General features: G+C 43.1%; 1 protein-coding gene across 1 annotated transcript in view; it reads left to right on the top strand.

The window, feature by feature from the left end:
• TSPAN19 (tetraspanin 19) overlaps window positions 1-20,145 on the top strand; it is a 232,643-nt gene that overhangs the window by 77,386 nt on the left and 135,112 nt on the right. The window contains exons 5-6 of the mRNA XM_085652962.1: window positions 8,142-8,216; window positions 11,815-11,925. Of these exons, the coding sequence (XP_085509088.1) occupies window positions 8,142-8,216; window positions 11,815-11,925 (186 nt within the window). The remainder of the gene's footprint in view (window positions 1-8,141; window positions 8,217-11,814; window positions 11,926-20,145) is intronic.

The following is a 20,145-nucleotide window of genomic DNA, read 5'->3' on the forward strand; positions in this document are numbered from 1 at the left end:
GATCTAAGATCTCATGAGAATCAAAATAGTTCATCAACTCAGTGTTGATAATTTTCTCTAGGATTTTTGCGGGGGCAGGAATCTTCGGTTAAGACTATACTCAATTTCAAAAAGCGAATTAAAAGGCTTGTTGCCTCTAGAGCAAAGCAGAAACTGCTTGACAAAGGACATCAAAAAAGCTCTCAGGCCGGTTGTGTGATGGGTGAACTAAAAAAAAAATTCTGCATGGCACCATCTATATTTAAAAAAAACTGGTATGTTAAGTGGAAGAGAATGTTTACAGTGCATTAAGCTTTATTACTAAGGGGTGTATGGTGTCCACGTAGTAGTGATGCCACCATGAAATTCAGCCATTCTCGACTAAGACAAGTGTGCTATTGTGGTCTGGGGGTCATGTATCACCAAGAGCACCATATTGAGTTATCTTCATGAAGCTTGTTCTTCATAAATCTAAGCTTTGAATGCTATATTATGGCTAACATATAAAATGCCATTATTTATTGTGTTATCTTTTGGGCACTGTGGAACATCAGGCTAGACTTTCTGTGTGCTTAGAAGCATGAAGCGGAGATGTATGTACAGTTTTTTTCATATGCCTCACCAACATAAGTAGATAGTCATGAGATTGCAAAAAGATACAGAAGCAAAACCTGTTCCCTAACATTGCGTTTGATACATTAATCACAATTAAATTACTTAAAGAAAAAAGGCAACAATCAAGTGATCAATAATTTGCCTTACGTTTCTAGATCACCTCCATTCTATTTGTTAGTCCAAATTAGACTGCCTGGGAGCCATGGAAACGCAATTCATGGTGTTGGTATTTTGGGGGACAGAAACCATGGAGTATAAATGGCCTTAGCCACGTTTTCATGTGAGCCGAGGATTCGACAAAAACACTTAATCGACTGACTCTAATAGAGACATTTAAGAGGAATGTCACAACGATGTGAAATACAAAGACAGAACAACTCTTTAACTGCCTTGACAGGGCACAGTAGTAAATTGTCTTGACAGAGAAGCCCAGGGAAACTTACACATCACACATTGCTGTTCCAACAGTGAGGTCACCTCCACCCTGGTAGGTGCTGCAGAGCTATAAAACCTCTTCAGTCCACAGTGAGAGCAACTTCTAGTGCATGCTGAGGGTACGTTCTGATATGTATGAAGCACATCAGTCAACTCTAATTATACGTATATTGTCAATGTAAATATATATGGAGTTTTTTTTAACATATTTTGTATTCATTTTCTATACAGTACATCTTATACATATTCCCGTATACATATCTGTGAGTCTTCAATAAACATCAGTGCTGTGCAGTAATAGATATAAATCCCACTTCTTAGTGCGCTAAATGTAAAAATCTAATATGCAGTTTCAATAATTAAACGCTCGTAATGCAATACAAGTCAGTGACGTCCAATGTGCATTAGATCTGTTCACATATCCAACTATAGTTAACAATAAAACTACACACCCTGTTTTGCTCGTCAGAAAATCTTAACATAACATTCCGGAGACCCCCACCCTTCCCCCTAGACTCAGTTACAAGTACATGTGCTTGTAGTGGTCAACAGTCCCACATTTGCCGTTTAGCAGCAGTGACACAGCCTTAGCCGATAAATCCTACAATCAGTTTTAATTGTACAACACCCCGTACTGTCCAACAGTGCCATATATCCATGATATCCGATGGGTCCCGCTATTCAACTTACAGGGCTAAACCTCTGTCGCAATGAATTCTTCTAACTTCTCATTCCAGTCCAGTGATATAGGTAAATAGATATGGAGTTAAAAGGAATAATAAATCTATTCCTCCCTATATAATACACCTTTATCACAAGTACATCTGAATTAGGGATAGTAGATCTATACTTTCCTATATATTCTTACCCGAACAGTACAGCGGTATCTGAGACTCTAGAATCAATATTATTGCACATCAATAAACAGGTTTCTCATATTTTGCTTCAGCACCATTCGTGAAGGTGATGAATGCTTTTGTAACATTGCCTACAGGAGGTTTATAGCTCGGCAATGTGGACAAAGCAGCTTTCTCTCACCATCATTTCCGTCCCCATCACAGTCATAGCTGCTATTGGATACTGTAGTGTCCTGGAAGTGGACACTAGGACCTGGGGATGGGTGATGGCCAGGGAGGTCATCGGGGACCACATCCGGTCGGGGGGCGTGGACACACACACACGGGCACAACGAGGGCAGTGGGACAACAGGAAGGTCAGCGGACACGCGAGCTGTATCACCAAGTAAATATTAAAGAAGTATGAAACTTACCGGTGTCGTGATCCTTTATTGTGGGGAGACACGACAACTGGCCGACGAAGGCGGGATCGGCGTCGCGGCGACTGACGGAGCCCACCCGGTCGAGACGAGTGATTCGGAGCCAGGAGCCCACCCTGGTCTGGAGTGCCGGCTGTAAAACATCGATGCCACCCGGTCGCGAGTCGCGACGACGAACTCGGAGCCAGGAACCCACCCTGGTCTGGAGTGCCAGCGGAGAGATGAATAGATGCGGGAGCCCACCCAGGCGCTAAGAAACTGAAGTAAGCGGAGCGCGCGAGGCGGTTGAAGAAGCTGAGGGAGATAAAAATCTCATGCGCGTGAGTTAGACGAACTCTCGTGAGAAGAGGTGGCCATCTTGAAGTCAGGCAAAACGCGCCAATAGGCTTTCAAGATAGACAGCGGCCATTTTTAAGTCAGGCAATAGTGAAAAAGCCTGAAAAACGAAGAAAAGAAAAGGAAAAAAGAGGAAAAAAGGGCAAAGAAGGTACAATAAATGAAAAATAACAAAGAGAAGCACATAAAATGAATTTGAAGACAAAAAACAGAAAAAACCAAAGAAATAAATAAATAAATAAAAAGAAAAGCGATGAGTGACGAAGATTCAAAGAGCACACAAGCTGTGTTCCGCAGTCCGCTACCATTCAGCACATCGGAACCTCAAGCAGGCATCAGATGGGAGAGATGGATAAGGAAACTGGAATGCTACATGCGCGCAACAGATGTCGTAGAAAGCAAACAGCTAGATCTGCTTATAAACCTTGCGGGGGACGAAATAGAAGACCTGCTCCTCCCATTCCCGAGTGACAGAACGACAGACAACAAAGGCGCAAAAGCATGCCTCACAGAGAAATTTGACCCCCAACGCAATATCGACTTCGAGAGGTACACGTTCAACATGGCGTGCCAACAAACAGAAGAAAGCATGGATGATTTTGCGACAAGACTGCGGAAATTGGTAACGTATTGCAAATTCAAAAAGTTCGACAACGAAGAAGCAATACGTCTACGCCTCATCGAAGGGTGTCAGTCGGTAGACTTCAGAGCACGCATTCTAAAGGAACCGACAACACGAGAAAATATTGACGATGGCTCGCACAGAAGCACGGGCCACGGAACATGCCAAGCAAATACAGATAGGTAAAGAGAAAGGAATAGCAATGGCGCATCGTGTCACGGAAAAATTCAAAAGAAATGACAACAAGGAGCAGCCACCTACAAGAAAAACTAACAACACGTGCTACAGGTGTGGCCTTGAGTTTCCGCACATCGGTACTTGCCCAGCCATGGGCCAGAAATGCAGAAAATGCAATAGAGACAACCATTTTGCAAGTACGTGCATGAGCAGGCAGTTCAGGAGTGAGAAGGGAAGAACAGCCAGACCAAGGATGACAAGCACAAGACACGCCTGACACATGGAGACGGCGGAGAGAGGATCGTCCGAGGAGTCAGATGGAATGACAGCGTCAGGGAGAGAAGAGAGGCTATACCTCATGTCCGACGCGCCCAAAGAAGGAAGACAACAAGAACACATCCAGCTGGTGGAAAAACAGCAAATAAAAAAGACAGCCACAGTAGACATTGAGGTCGGACGCCATAGAGCGAAATTCGTGCTCAACAGTGGAGCAACATGCAACATAATTTGCATGTCAGAATACATGAAAATGGAAACAAAGCCAACACTGTCGCCATCGACTGTAGATGTGTTCACGTGGGGATCAAAGAAACCGGACGAAAACATGGGAAAATTCACCGAGACTCTCACATATAAAAATATGGCATACAAAGAAGACATACACGTGCTGAAAGAGGACATTCCAGAACCGCGCTTGCTGAGCAATGTCACAGCACAGGTCATGGGGCTACTGGCCATGACGTATCACGTGATGGGAAAAGGAAACATACTACAAGATTATCAAGGAATACTTAAAGGTCTGGGAAAACTAAAAGGCAAGCAAATCACGCTACACATAAATGAAGCAGTCAGACCTGTGGCACAGCACCACAGGAGAGTGCAAATTCATCTACAGCCGCAAGTGGAGGAAGAGATAAACAACCTACTACAGCAAGATATCATAGAGCCTGCAGACGGTCCGACGCTGTGGGTGTCACCGATAGTGGCGGTTCCGAAAAAGAACACCTCCAAAATACGGATTTGTGTGGACATGAGAATACCGAACAGCGCCATCTCGAGAGAACGTCACCCAGGGCCACATCTGAACGACATGATAAGCCGTCTGACAGGGGCGTGCAGGTTCTCAGAGCTAGACCAGTGCAAAGGCTATCACCAACTAGAACTGGATCCCCAGTCAAGATACATAACAACTTTCTCCACATACCTAGGACTGTTCAGGTACAAAAGACTAAGTTTTGGTATCTCGTCAGCGGCTGAAATATTCCAAGAAACAATAAGACAGGTGATACGGCCAGTACACAACAATTTTAACTACAGCGATGACATCTTAGTATTCGGGAAGTCTGACGAAGAACATGATGGTGCCTTAAGGCAAGTGTGCAAACAGCTCGAGCAGGCAGGGCTGACACTGAACGGAGAAAAGTGCGAAATTGGGAGAAAAGAACTTGTATTCTTCGGACACATATTTTCAAAAAAAGGGATGAGGCCAGATCCCAGCAAAGTAGAGACACTACAAAACACAAAGCCACCGACAGATGTAGCAGAAATAAGATCATTCCTGGGCCTGGCAACCTACTGTGCCCGATACATACAAGACTTTGCCACGGTGAGCACACCGCTAAGAGAACTAACAAACCAAGGACAGACGTTCATCTGGTCTCAACAATGCAATGAAGCGTTCGCGGAAATCAGGAATGCAGTGATGACGGTGGAGCACCTCGCATACTTCGACCCTCTGCTCTGCACCGAACTGACGGTTGATGCAAGCCCAGTAGGGCTAGGAGCGATACTAGCACAACACCTGCCAGGAAAAGAGTCACCAAGAAAAATTGTTGCCTACGCTAGCAAAAGCCTGACAGACATCGAGAAGGCGTACTCACAGCCAGAGAAAGAAAGCTTAGCGGTGGTATGGGCATGTGAGCACTACCACATGTTCGTGTGCGGGAAGCAGTTTACCATCATTACGGACCACCAAGCATTGGTAACAATATATGGCAACCCAGCGGCAAAGATGCCGCCAAGGATTGAGCGCTGGGGCATCAGACTAATGGACTACGATTTCACAATTGTCCACAATCCAGGGAAAGAACATAATCCGGCAGACTACATGTCGAGACATCCACTACCACATGCCGAGGAAAAGGCCTCAGTGGCAGAGGAATACCTAAACTTCGTGCTCAAACAAAATACACCGGCACCAATAACATTAGCAGAGATAGAGAGAGGAACTGAGGAAGATGCCACTCTCCAAGTGGCCAGAGAAACAATGAGACAACAAAGGTGGAGACATGTCAACAACAACTGCACGTGGAAAGGAGGAGTAAACAAAGAAGAGATTCTGGCACTGCAGAAGATAAGTGGGGAACTGTCAGAGACAAATAATGGAATAATAATGCGAGGCACCAGGATAGTGATGCCAAGTTCACTACGGCGCCAAGTAGTTAGTATCGCACATGAATCGCACAGGGGCATCGTCGCAACAAAGAAGCTGCTGAGAGAGAAGGTGTGGTTCCCTGGACTAGATCGTCTAGTAGAAAACACGATTGCAGCCTGCCACCTCTGTCAAACAACAGGCCAGCCAGCAAGACAAGAGCCTCTGCACATGTCAGAGCTGCCAAGGGCTGTATGGACGACATTAGCAGCTGACTTCTTTGGACCGCTAGACACAGGAACTTACTTACTGGTGATAATGGACGAGTACTCCAGGTTCCCAATTGTGATGCCAGTATCATCAACGTCAGCAGCAGCTACTCTGCCAATAATAGACAAGATATTTGCGGCGTGGGGCTCACCAGAAACGTTGAAGACAGACAATGGTCCTCCATTCGCAGGAGACGAATTCCGCAAGTTCATGGCCTACCTTGGAATACAGCACAGGAAGATAACGCCACTGTGGCCACAGGCAAATGGCATGGTCGAACGGTTCATGAGAAATATAAAGAAGGCAGTTCAGAGAGCGAAGCTGTCACAGATATCGTTGGGCCAAGCGCTATGCCAAATGCTGAGAGACTACAGAAACACGTCACATGGGTCCACAGGAAAATGCCCAGCGGAGCTGGTACTGGGGAGGAGAAGCAGCATGAGGCTGCCGCAAGTAGAAGGACAGACAGCATCAGTGCACGAGAACATAGCAGACAAAGACAAGGAGGCAAAGAGAAAAATGAAGGAATATGCGGACAGCAAACGACACGCCACCAGGTCGCAACTACAAGAAGTAGACACTGTAGTAGTGCGACAGAAACAGCAATGGAAATCTGACAGCATGTTCACCCAAGAACCATTGACGATAACAAAGAAAAAGGGAACAATGATTACAGCAGAATCGGAGAACAAACGAATAACGAGAAACAGTTCATACTTCAAAGGTCTAAAGGAAGAACTGGACGAAGAGCAAGCATCAGGCACCGAAGAGACGAAGAAACTGGAGCGCTATGGAATGGGTCCAGCAGGCAACACAGGGCCAAAAGAAGAGACAGAACTGGAGACAAGGCCGAGAAGAGACATAACGAGACCAAAGAGACTGATAGAAGAAATGTGATACATCTCTATGGGTACCATTCCATGGGTCACATCTGTACATATCACTTTACATTACGAATAACTATAGCTCGTCAAAGTGGCGCATGTCTGAGAGTTGGCTAGTATTTGTCATCACATTTTTGTGACAAAGGGGGGAGATGTAGTGTCCTGGAAGTGGACACTAGGACCTGGGGATGGGCGATGGCTAGGGAGGTCATCGGGGACCACATCCGGTCGGCGGGCGTGGACACACACACACACACGGACACAACGAGGGCAGTGGGACAACAGGAAGGTCAGTGGACACGTGAGCTGTATCACCAAGTAAATAATAAAGAAGTACGAAACTTACCGGTGTCGTGATCCTTTATTGTGGGGAGACACGACAGATACAAAGGCCAAGGTTTACTAATATTTCACACAAGGTAGCACGGCATTCACACCTGCTGCACTGCTTAACATGATGGGGAAGCACATTACAGGCACCTTTCTACTTTGCCTTCTGCTGATGACACCCCCTGCTCTTGTGCTGAAGCAAGGCTACCTTGTGTGATGCAAAGTCTCGCACCATGGTGCAGGGGCAAGTGTGTGTAGTTTTACATGAGGTATACTCTTCCAGTATAAATTCCCAAGAGAAGCCAAACTCATAAGACTCCCATGCTGTGGATGTGTGCTGTGCACTACAGCACACACCCAATGTGTCTGCTTTTTTGAGAATTGCATACATTTGCCCTTGTTCATGCCTGCTTCAAGTATAAATTGGTTTTTGATCCAAATGCTGGTCTGGCTACCATAGAAGTTAGGGCATCGTGTCAAATCCTATGGGTGTTTACCTGTTCCACTCGAGTAACACCCTCTGGAGGTCAAGTGGCTCTAAGTGGAACAAAGCGTAGGTTGACCTTTGGAAAGTGCAGATTTCCAGCGTAAAACAAAACATCTTTAACAGTGAATAGCTTCTACCACTTTGCATTGCAAGAGTGATGGTGAAAAGCATTCGTAAATTTCGGCCCTAAACAGACTAAAGTTATTCAGAGCACAAAACAATAAACATTTGGATGTATACGAAAAGTATTCAGTTCTATTGATGTGACAATATTATCAGTGTCTTCTAAGTGTTTGTGTTTGCAATATCTGGTGATGTAATCAATTTAATTGGGTAAAATGTCTCTCTTTCCCTTGTAGTATATGTCCTTGCTAATTCTAATTTGTGTGGCTCAAATAGCTGTCCAGTTGGTACTATTTACACAACAAGGAGAGGTATGTGTACATTTCATATAATGTCAAACTATTATTATGCAGTTCATGTATGCACATAAATAACATTTTAAATGACCAACTGCTAAAAAAACAGAAAAATCCTTATTTCGTTCTGTCATGCATTTTTGTTACTTGCATCGTATTTCATCCTCAGCCCAAGTTATGTGTCGCTTGATCTAAGGTTGTTGGAGGTGCCGCAACATCTCCAGCCTCAGAGAAATTGAGATCAGTCATTGCTGGTTTAAATTGTATTGTGTACCATCATTAAATATTAATATCCCTTCTTTGAAAATGATTCCAGCCCTGATGCCCAGTTTCGACGAAATCCTTCCCGAAGATCCTTCTGTTATAAAATAAAACATATAAAAAAATCCTTAAAATACTATTTAATGAGGTATGGGCAACTGGTATGTCCGGGATATTGGTCTACTCTAGACAATGTTTTACCTTTAGCACATTAATTCACTCTGTACCGTTAAGAATAACTCTGACTCTTCTGCAAAGCTTTGGAATGTTTAAATAATATTACAAGTTCCATGAATTAAATTGAATACATTTGATAATTAACAATGTATGTTTTATTTATACAAAAATGTGAACATCTGATCCTGCTATTTCTTCCGTGATTATTGAACATATTTTGACATGGCAGACAGATGTGACTGAAATGTAATATTCTATTTTGCAAAAGGAAGTATTTCTACTATTTTAATTTCGCAATGAATGGGAAGAGTGGGTGGGGCACTAAGTGAAAAAAAATGTGGTCCAATTTCTTTTTATCCGGCCTGTCCGCTAGTTTCATTCCACGTAATATACTTCTTACCCCTTACAATACAGATGATACTCAAGATTTGTATAGCTCTACAGAGAGTATATCAGTCCATCTTTAAGATGGAGGGTGATTTAACAAAATAGGATAGGAGCAGAGTTGAGATGGGACGGGCTGCTGCTGAGTAGGACGGTGCCACCTTGCAGTGGGACAGGAACACTGTGGCCATGATAATGCTACTCGTAGAGACCTCTGCTGTGGCTGTCCTAACCCTGGTCATAGGGCCTCCATTTGAGGTTCCCAGTCACTTGTCCCTGTGATCACTGTGGCAATCCTAGTCCTTCGGCTGGCCCATTCTTGCAGGCCGTTGGCACCAGTTCCCAGTTGCAGCTCACTATCCTCTCGTTTCCCCCTTGTTGCCATAGGTCAGACATCTACCAATGTCATGTTTAGTGTTCTGCGAGATGACAAATTCTCCTGCGTCACAAAGAAGTGGATGCCAGCATGGACATGGTTCAGTATTTAAATAGTGTCTCTGAGTTCCTGAGCCAGAAGGACCTCAATATTCAGGCTTTACTTTAGCACTGGTGTTTTTTACAGCTCCACTTCACTGCTGGCATTTCTTCTTTGTAGTGACTGCATGTTGAAGATTCTGGACCTTATAAAATAAAATGAAAAATGTATGAAGAATATTGGCTCAACACAAAGGTACTGCGTAATGCACATAGAGTAGCACTTCCAATCATATCTGCGGCTTGCTGTCTATGTCCCCTAACTTATTCTACTTTGTGTCTTCATTCAACAGATACACACACCTTTGAGGTATGCTTCACGCTGTAAGCGTATCATCAAATACTTTTACATGCACTGCATTATCTGTAGAACTGGTTATATGCACACCTTTTGGAAATACTGTGCATTGTAAGCATGTCATCACAGTTTCATTATCTATGGTGAGGTGCACACCAATCTGCCCTAAATCTACTTCACTTAGTAGAGTTATGGCTGTTGTCATATGTTTATGGGATTGGGTGCACCTCATCAAATGCTCTCTGTTTCTCTAAATGTACTTTCTCAATACATGCTTGTGTGAAACAGTTGATCAATATTAGGGTAAATGTGAGAATTCTATTGTGTTTCTATTCTTATTCAATGAAATAAAAAATGTCCCCTGACGTTTCTTATATAATAGCAGCTGCTGGCATATTCCAACCTCCTCTATTCTTAAATTAATGTGGGGAACCGATGCTTTCTTGGTGGTTTGCTCCCTCCCCCTTCTGCTGTGCTGGGCAGAAGGGGTGGTTATTCAGGTAATGACAGCTGCGCTGACTCCTGAGGAGACCGTGGAGATACCAGCTTCTCTGGCACTGTCAATGGCGAACAAAGCTCATCAAACTTTACCTTGACCAGTATATTTCCTCTTTACAACAATCTAACAGCACCTCTCTAAAATCTTAGTACTGACTAATCCCATGTATGATTTCCCAAATCATCTCTCACTGGGAATCCATTGGATTATTTTGAGTGGGATTATTAGGAGTCCTTCCTTTAAAGGCAAGCTGATTTGTGCTCCTAACATTTAGGAATGTTTTTTATGTGGACTTTTTTTTTTAGAAATATTTACTATGATACTCCAATTCTACTGTTTGGTGCCAATTTCCTAACTAACTATCTTAATTTGAGACTTTCTTTGCTTACGAGCAAACGCAAGTAAGCTACATTTTTGTGGTTTCTAAACACACCAACGCTGCTTTGTCACTACTGGGGTCCCACCTCCTTTCATCTCTCATTAACAGGGATGCTACCCAGTGGTGCATTTGTACCATAATGAGTGGCGAGCCCAAAACACTGCTCAACAGTCCGGCCAGCACTATTAAATGTCAGTGCTCTGAATAGCAAGGCTGGGTTGTCCCGAATTCACCTCACGCCTCTTTAATTCACTGCCAGACACTCCATTCCCCTTTATCTCACTCTTGCAGGTTCCTGCTTTCTCCCTTTGTGACGTTTTTTCAGTCTTTCTCCTCCTCCAGCTTTCTGCTTTGTTTGTTTGTCTCTCTCTCTTGACATTGCGGAAGAATAAATGATGGTCCCCAAAAAGAGTGCAGGTTTGTCAACCCCTCTGCGGTCAAAAAGTTGGCTTTTCAGTGGTGCAGTTGCAAAGTAATTACTTTTCAATGTTTCCCACTCTTTCGTATTCCTCCCAGTTCCCTTTTTTATCTGTGAAACAGACAAACACTTGTCTTATTTCCTGTGATGTGAATTACAGACGTGATCGTCTACATAACCTATTCAAAACAGGCATGTCACGTCAGTAAGATGTTGCTAAACATTATGATGTTTCACTGTCTTGGGCTGTTTCTGGCGGTTTTTAATTGCCAGGAAATTATGTGTACAGTTCTCAAGCACAAGGTCTGATTGCATTTATCTTCAGAACTAATCTTGTTAAGAGCTTTTTTATATGATTAGCTCTAGTTGCTTTTGTATCCTTGCCAATAATTGCAACATGACAGAGGGCCTGCAAATGAACGAGTATTGTAAGCCACTTCAAAGAAAGCTACTCAACTCTGCCACATTTGGGACTCTATTATTCGAAAAGCAGAATTCCCCAATACAGAGAATCCATGCCGAGCAAACATAGCACGTTGTCTCTGTTGTTTTCTTAATAAAAGGAAAGAACCACTTCTCACCAAAGAGACTAAGGTTTGAAACATGTCCAGTCCTGACTTTCACTTTGAAAATTATTGCACATTTTACAGTATTATAACATTCGAAATCAAGCAACGATGTCTATTCTGATGGATGCTAATATCGGGATGCTTGCGTCAACAGATTCTCAAAATACTAAATGAAAAATTTGATGAAGTTATTGCACATTATGGCAACAGAAGTTTCCTGCATCAGGAGCATGAATGGGAACTCTTGAATACTATACAGAAAAGTGTAAGTATGATTTGTTGTCTATAAACATACACATTAACATGCATTTTGCAACAAACAGGCACCTAAAAGCTCAGTAAATGAAATTGAGCTCAACCACTTGCATTGAAAAATGTAGTTTGAGCGAGGCCTGCGGGCTGCTATAATTGTCACTTGTTTCGAATTAGCAAAGCATTGTCTGTTAGTAAGTTTGTCTTATTGTGGTTTTAGGTGTGACTTAACCCTGATTTAAGTGGAGTAAGGCCTTTCTCTCTGGGGTACTTGCTTTGAGATTGTTTTAAGTCTGACAGCGTGGCATCACTCCACAGGCTTGGCTAAAGACTAGAATGATGCCTGGTGCTGCTTGGAAATCAGGCCCTCCTTTCAATTTCAGTGCTGCCATTGAAATGCTTGTAAGGAGGTATTCACAGCATGATGAGTTACTGCAAGTGGGAGTAGTGGTAAGTGTGGGACACATAATGGAATTCCAGAGGGATTAGGGGGTGGGATGGGAGGTGACTGTAGACTATGGAGCAAAAGACGAAGAACAAATTGGAGAATAGGCTGGAAAGGAACGTCCAATGTAAGCCGGCACTGGGCACAGTAGAGAATACAATGTATTGAAGCGAACTGGGACTGATCTGTCAGCCCACTTGATCGGGGCGGGGGAGGCACAAGGATGTACCCGGTATTCCAATAAAGGTACCTTTTACTTTATTTATGCACTATAGCCTTCTGGGAAAAACTAACCTACAAAGGGATATGGATGGAAAGTGTGGTACAACGATGCAACAAAACACAGCAAACAAAACTACATTTATGAATCAATGACCGTTAAAGGCTATACCAAATAAATGTGAAATCGAAAATACACATACACCATACTGCAAGGGTGCCTGCGTTGCAGGGGAATATTGTTTGTGTGCAGGGAGGTGTCCCTTCCTGCACATAAACAATCTGAAATGCAGTTTTGTAACTTCTGTGTGTGCAGATTAATGCAGCACACATAGAAGTTACAAAACACCATTTTCTTTAATGATTGTTTATGTGCAGGAAGGGACACCTTCCTGTACATAAACAATCAATGGCCATTTGTCGTTTCTATGTTTGCTGGACAACGCAGCACAAATGGAAACAGCAAAAACGAGGAGAAATCAAAAATGTCTCCTCGTTGCGCCATGTTAAGTTCAGGTCTTAATTCTGGCATGGTCCCATATTTATGCCACCCTTGTAAATATGGGGCAGCATAAAAATCAATGGGTGTTGCGGTGGAACACCTGCCACAACACACATTGCCCGCCCCTTTCACGCTAAGCATAGCGTGAAAGGGTGCCTTATGTACAAAGTAGCGTTAAATCACGTTAAGTGGTGTTACATCCTGCTTTTCCTCTTTCTCTGTCCTTCTTTAGTGTTTGTTCTAAGATGCTCAGCCTTTATCTATGACATCATTTAGAGTTCCTTTGTGTATGTTTGATTCTATGGTCAGTTATATCTGAGGCTGAGCAGCAGGACAGCTGCTCCCGGTGGGGCCTTGACTGGGGCCTTTACTGAATTACATTCTTGCTTGTATCCTGTACATTAATTCTTGATTACTAAGAATAAACTTACATCTGGAAGCAGCAACCAAGGAATCACCATCATTATTTTTATGAAATGTTACAAGTGGCTTTACGGTGCCTTGTAAATAAGGCAAAGTCTCTCTCGTCACCACAACGTCAGAGAAAGTAATGTTGTGGTGGCGATAGGGGCTTGTAAATATGCCCCACAGTGTCTTCAGTCCTCCTAATGGCAAACAAAATGAATTCTTTCAAGTGGACAGCAGTCTCCTCTGTCAAGGATCTTTCAGATTCAAAGCACCTCAAGCCTGAGAAGGCAGGTTCCACAATCAGCAAAGACTCTGCTGAAGCTCAGAGTCCTTCTTAGGTCTGATACAATATCTTCCATGAAGAAGATGGAGGCCCAAGTCAAAAAATGCTGTTTCCTTGGTAAGGAAAGCAGGTATTCACATTCTCTTTTCTTAAGTGAGGCACATGAGTCCATCATGGGGTTATGCAGAGAACAGTCTGTAGTAACATTATTGAGCAGCCCGTCAACCTTTCCTTAAATGCTTCCAAAGTTTCCCACTTCATCGTATACCAGAGTGGCGTGAAACTTGGCCTAAATTCAGGTAACACTTGTCCTGTTCAACCCTAGATGGCAGAATTGTTTACTGAACAACACCTCTCCCTGGAGGGCAAACCCACCCCCACTGGACTTTCAAAAAATATCTTCCTGGCTGCTACTGGTTTAGAACTAAAAGTGGTTAGGCTGCGGTAAATGCTTCTTAGACTCATGTACGCAAAGAGAACTGCTACAGACATCACTGCTGATTGGGATAAGGATAATGAACGCTACAGCCACAAAGCATAGCATATATATCTGGCCAGTCAGGGATGCCAGGACAGTCCCATTTTTAATAAGGGGAGAAATGACTGACATTTTGAATGGGTTCTAGGGCCTGAGGCTTGTTCATCAGGCATAAACCCTCAACAAAGTTCAAAAAGAGCTGGAGAATTCCACGCTCTTTGACTTCAAACAGCAAGCTAGCAAGGCTCAAAAACACAAGGACTGCAGTGGAACCAGGAATAAGTCAAGGAGCTGGGGCGCTAGTTTTGATATCTAATATTGTTTCTAACAAGGTTTCAAGAGAAGTTAAAATAACTCTCTTAGTTTTCTTTAGACAGGAGTCAGACTACCTCCTTTCATTAGGCTTTAAGAAAGCTAAGTAGACGTAGGTTGGCAATAAATATGGAAACACTCCAACCATCTTTGCGAAAATCCTTAGCCTAAAGTATAGCAATCATAAACTATCCTTAAGTTGTGGCACATCAACTCTTCCATAAAAGATTCCGAAAAGACCAGCCATGGAAAAATCACTTTAGCTGCATGCAGTGATTTCAAGAAAAAGCATGTGACTTTTTCTAGGTGCGAGAGCTCTGTTTGTTTTTATGATCTTCTCCCATCTGCTTCATAGACCTCCCAACTGGTTTATCTGCTTCATAGAGCTAACAGCTGGTGAATCAGAGGTAAGGCAACAGCCTCCAGCGCATGTGAAGCCAGTATGAGGTTCTGGTTCCCAACTAACACGTTGGAGTAATTTACAGCTTTGAATACGTTTACTACTTTTTGGTTATTCACAAAATCCGAGTGTAAATTTATTCCAAAAGTGTAATCTACACACACATTTTCTGACTATCCAAAAAGTAGAAAACCTACTTAAAAGTGTAAGTTTCTCAAAAGTGTATTTTACCTTAGTGAATTAGGCCCATAGTTTCGTTCAGTAAAAATGATCTAATAGTTGGATAATTAAAGTGTAATATCTCATCCTGGGCAGGGGTGGGTAAGAAAAGCCTGTGAGAGCTTCCTAGGATTGTCCATTAACATATGGTTCCCTACACTGGTCAAACTCAGTAGCTATATATATTGTAGCTGAGTGAATTAACTAGATACATTTATGTGATCTGTTTATCCTTCGGGAGCGAGATAATCAGTAAGCAAGATTTCATCACAATAATTTCAGAATTAGACGTTTCATAGAAAGTAACATATGTCTCTGTCACCAAGGATATACTCAGATGCATTTATCAAGAAGTGCATGAGATGTGATGGACTTCAGAAGGCAAACACAGCTGAAAGAGGTTTCATCTTCATTGCATGAGTAGCACAGACTAGCAGGGGCCGTGAGCCCCTGTCTCAGAGACACTAATAATAGATGAATTTTTAGCTGAATTGTTATCTACATATTTGTAGTGTTTATAAGACACACTCCTTTTACCATCGTGGGCCATGTTCGGTTTTAGGTTAAATGTTTTTGGGATTTTCAGAAGGAGCGTGGTCACAATATAGGCCTTAATCAACCAATCAATCAATCAGGATTTGTAAAGCGTGGCTACTTACCTGTGAGGTTCTCAAGGCGCTGGGGGGCAGGGTTGCTGCTGATCCATTTGTGCGTTGGGGTTCAGTCGCCCTCAGGTCAACAATAAAGTACAGTAGTATCAAACGTTTGGGGTTCACCCAAGGCTTACAATTAGTTAGAATGATCACTTGATCTATTTATTGCTCTTGTGGTTACCTTTCTTTGCCATCAAGTTTGGGTGTGGTTCTGTAGAGTGCCTCTACAAAAGAAAGACTTGATGATCTGCTTTTCCAGTGTAGTGTAACAGAGGATTTGTAGGTCTCTTCCCCCTATGGCCCTGATTACAAGTTGCTTGGTACCAGTGGGGTGCTAGGTCTGCACCCTTAAAATCTGGCATTATGTGGTAACACGCCACCCTTGAATTGGGAATATCCATGTAGACCTGAATTTACGGGATAGAATTCTGAAAGGTATTACTTTTTTCATGGGGCTTGTTGTTCACATTTAACAGCTGCTGTGAGCAGGTGGTAAATGTGAGCAGAATGGCTACTGTGAGTGGAAGAGGGGAGATGGTGGCGAGAGTGGAGAAGGGTAAGAGGGATTGTAGTCTGGCAGAGTGAGCATGACATGCTCCCCCTATGCCATGGCTGAGGTGGCAGGAAAATGGGTCTAGGCTGCAATGCAGGCCGTGCCCTCAGCAATTTTACCAGCTGGATGTTTTGGATGTATGATTGGGTTTGTCGATGGCCCACTTATAATTGAGCAGAGAGGAATTCCATTTGGGATTGTGCTATGACCAGCTCATTAATCGGGGTGAGTTTACTTAAAATGAGAACCACCTGAAGAGTGAATATGAAATGCCTAATTTGAGTTTAGGAGGCAGAGGGTCTTCATAGGTTTCATACAGGAAACACACTGTGCTAAAGTGAAGCAATTGTTGGTATTGTGGTGGCGGGATTGGACAGCTCTATTGGGCCGCTCCTTCTGTTAATAAATCAAGCATTATTAATGACATTTCTGCTGTCAATGTAATATTATCTCACAGTGTGTCATTTGTTCTTAGGAATTTCTGTTTTGTTTCTTAATTCTTTTTTTGCTAGGTCTCAAAGTTTAAGAAATGTTTTAAATAAATAAATAAACATTTGTTTAGGATCATGTTGATAATGTAGTTGTCTTCATGATTTATTACTTGCAATATACAAAGAGGGAGCTTTGGATCAGTCTCCTTCAATGAAAGACTTATTGGTAGCAAATTCTTTCATCAATTGGCTTCACACAAAGTCGCTCACATTCATGCCACCTGCCGTTTGATGTATCATTCGCTGTGGAGTGTTTACGTTGGAAGGAATGAGGGCCCTCTCAACCATCACACATCCATCACACATTTTGTTACATTCAATTCAGTATGTCATATAGGCATTGTACGCGGACACCAAACTTTTTATTTACTGCAGCAGGCATTTATTTAATGTTTTGCTAAGGACTAAGGCATGAGCCTGATCCTAACATAGCCTCCTTTTTTGTATTCTTTTTTATTTTCCAAAAGACAAACATCAACACAGTCCAGACACAATGTTCATAAGCAGTACAGGAAACATTAGCACCCCTTACTCCACTGCACATAGAGTCTTACATATAGGATCCCATCTCTAATGTTTCCCTCCCTTGCAACATGTTCCACATCAATTACAGATTCAAAGTCTATCCAGCATGGCAGTCCAGGGCTGCCAGATCGGGCCCATTCCTGGAACACATTTCTCCTGGCCACCATGAGACCCACTCTACAGAATATCTTTAGACACCTTTGCATTGCTTCTTCACCCAAGATATCAAGAATCACTACTTTTTCTGCGAGAGGATGGATCTGTAAGCCTGTTGTATCTGTGAGGCACTGTCCTACTGCTAACCAGTAAGGCTGTATGACTGGACAGGCCTAGAGCGTGTGAACAAATGTGCCCTTTAGGTCACAATTTTGCTGATATTGAAGACTTGTGGCGCAGCCAATCCTTGCCAATAGCAACCACGTTAGGTATGCCCTATGAGGGATCTTCAGTTGCACCAGTCGGACACCAGTGCGTATGCCCACTTCTCTAGGTGCAGCCATTGCTTCTCCCCATTCCCCTTCCTCAAAAGGGCCTAGGTCTGCCTCCCATTTCCCCTTGAGATCCACCTTGGGGTCTTTAGTAGATGAGAAATGTAGCTTTTTCTAGGATTGCTTCAGAGAGCAGTCTATCCTCCAAGAGGGTTGCATCTGCCAGGTGGGCATCCTTCGGGACATTCGTCACCAGGGCATCGTTCAAATGCAGGTGCCTAAAAGCTTCAGACCCTTCCAGCTGGAATTCCTCCCAAAGATCCTCTGGAGTGTTGTGTCCATCCTACCCCATGCATCTCCCAGCTTGCTGATGCCAATTCCCATTTCCTGAATCCCTGTCGTTCGCCTATCTTGCATAACAGGTTACTATCCCACAGAGGCATTTCCTTTGTGTTGCTCGAATATGAAATACCTTGATAAAACAAGAGACAAGAGGTGTTTGGCAAAACAGTAACAGTTCATTTAATTAAACAATGCAGCCGGGAGCACAGTCAGAGGCATAGGGTCTGAGGACTGGCTAACACAGACTTTTATACAGTTCATTGAATGTAATAAAATGTTTCCGGCGATCCTTTTTTGGTAAGGAATGTGTACACCTGTCTTTGGAGCCATTAAATATGGATGAGGAATCCAGTGGGCCTCGACCTTGCGTGGACACAGTGCAACAGTGGGTAACGTGTCTTGATGTCCAGCATGGGGAGCTTGTGATCACTGCGTGTACTGTGCGAGCTGTGTCTTGATTGGTAAAGTGTTTCTAACTTCATGTGGCATCTGACTTTATGGTGTTTTGGGTACACATGCATCCCTCCGGCCATGTGTGCTTTATTGGGGCCTATCTCCCTGGACCATTGTGGTGTTACTGCATCTATCTGTGGGGTCGATGGATCATTGTGGTGTCACTGCATCTATCTGTGGGATCAATCTGGGATTTCCGGTTCGGGCATTTGCATGCTGGCTTCGTGCTACCTCACCTGTGGTCTGTCAATAAGTAACCTTAGGCCTGGGTCTCAAGGCCTGCCTAACCACATATTTCTGAGTCAGGGTTGATGTGGAGTTCACAGCGGGTAAATTTATCAAAAGAGAAGTGATTTCACTTTTACCACAAGAATATATAGTTATTCATATTGGCATTGACTTCCTCCATATTAACACTTGTTATGGTCCCTCCCATTTCAAATGCCTCAGTCTTCTCCCCATTATCTCACTAGTTCAGACTCTAACATGGTCTCCTTAATACTTTTTGCTTATCACATTGCAGAGCCTTCTGGGGGGGCAGGCCATCCCAATATGATAAGCTAAAAGCAATTTGCAGGTGTGTGTATTAGATGTACACATGTTAATTGACAGGCAAGTGATCAGAACCATCAATACCACACCCCCACCAATATCAATACAACACAATCTTCAGTACCACACCATCAACTCAAACAATGCGACCACTGCCGATATTACGAACAATACTACAACACCACCATCAATACAATTAATACCATCAACGCCACAATACAATCACCACCACCAGCCCCACACCATTTCCACTACCAATTCCAAGAACACACTGCAATACCAATGCAATCATCTATGACACCACCACAACTAATACCACCAAAACACCTCTCGAATACCGATGACACAAATAATTGTGGCAATTACCAAGGATATAGAGCCATCTCTGTCAATTTTTTAAAAAATTGCATGCAGGCGGTAGCCACCTCGATGGGTAATAATTAACAAATACTCTATTGAGACAAAATGGAGGTCTTAATCTTTGGTAACCAACCATCCATTTGAAACAACCCCTGGTGCCTGGAAATGTTAGGCATACTACCCACTCCAACAGACTACCAAAAACAATTGGAAGTTTTGGTAGACACAACTCTGTTGTTTGACATTCGGGTCAATCACACGGTACCAACCTGTTTTTGGATCATCTTAGGAAGGTGTTTCTTTTTATTCTTCTGCAGACATGGAAGCAAATGGCTCTACCCTTGACTTCTTCAAGGCTGGACTGTTGCAATGCACTCTGCCTTGAGATTCATAATTCTGCATTAGCCCAGCTACAGCTGGTACAGAATGCGCTGCAAGACTGACAGTACACATCCCCAAATATCAATCAGTCTCGGCAGGGATTTCCAAACTTCATTGACTACCAGTGAACAAGCACATCTTTTTCAAAGCCCTATGCATTGTTCATAGGGCTGTACAAAGCACTTGGCCTAGAGGAATTAGAACCAGGTTCCAGTGGTAAATTCTCTCT

This window comes from Triturus cristatus, chromosome 4_1 (genome assembly GCF_964204655.1).
Source record: "Triturus cristatus chromosome 4_1, aTriCri1.1, whole genome shotgun sequence".
In the NCBI taxonomy this organism is placed as follows: Eukaryota; Metazoa; Chordata; class Amphibia; order Caudata; family Salamandridae; genus Triturus; species Triturus cristatus.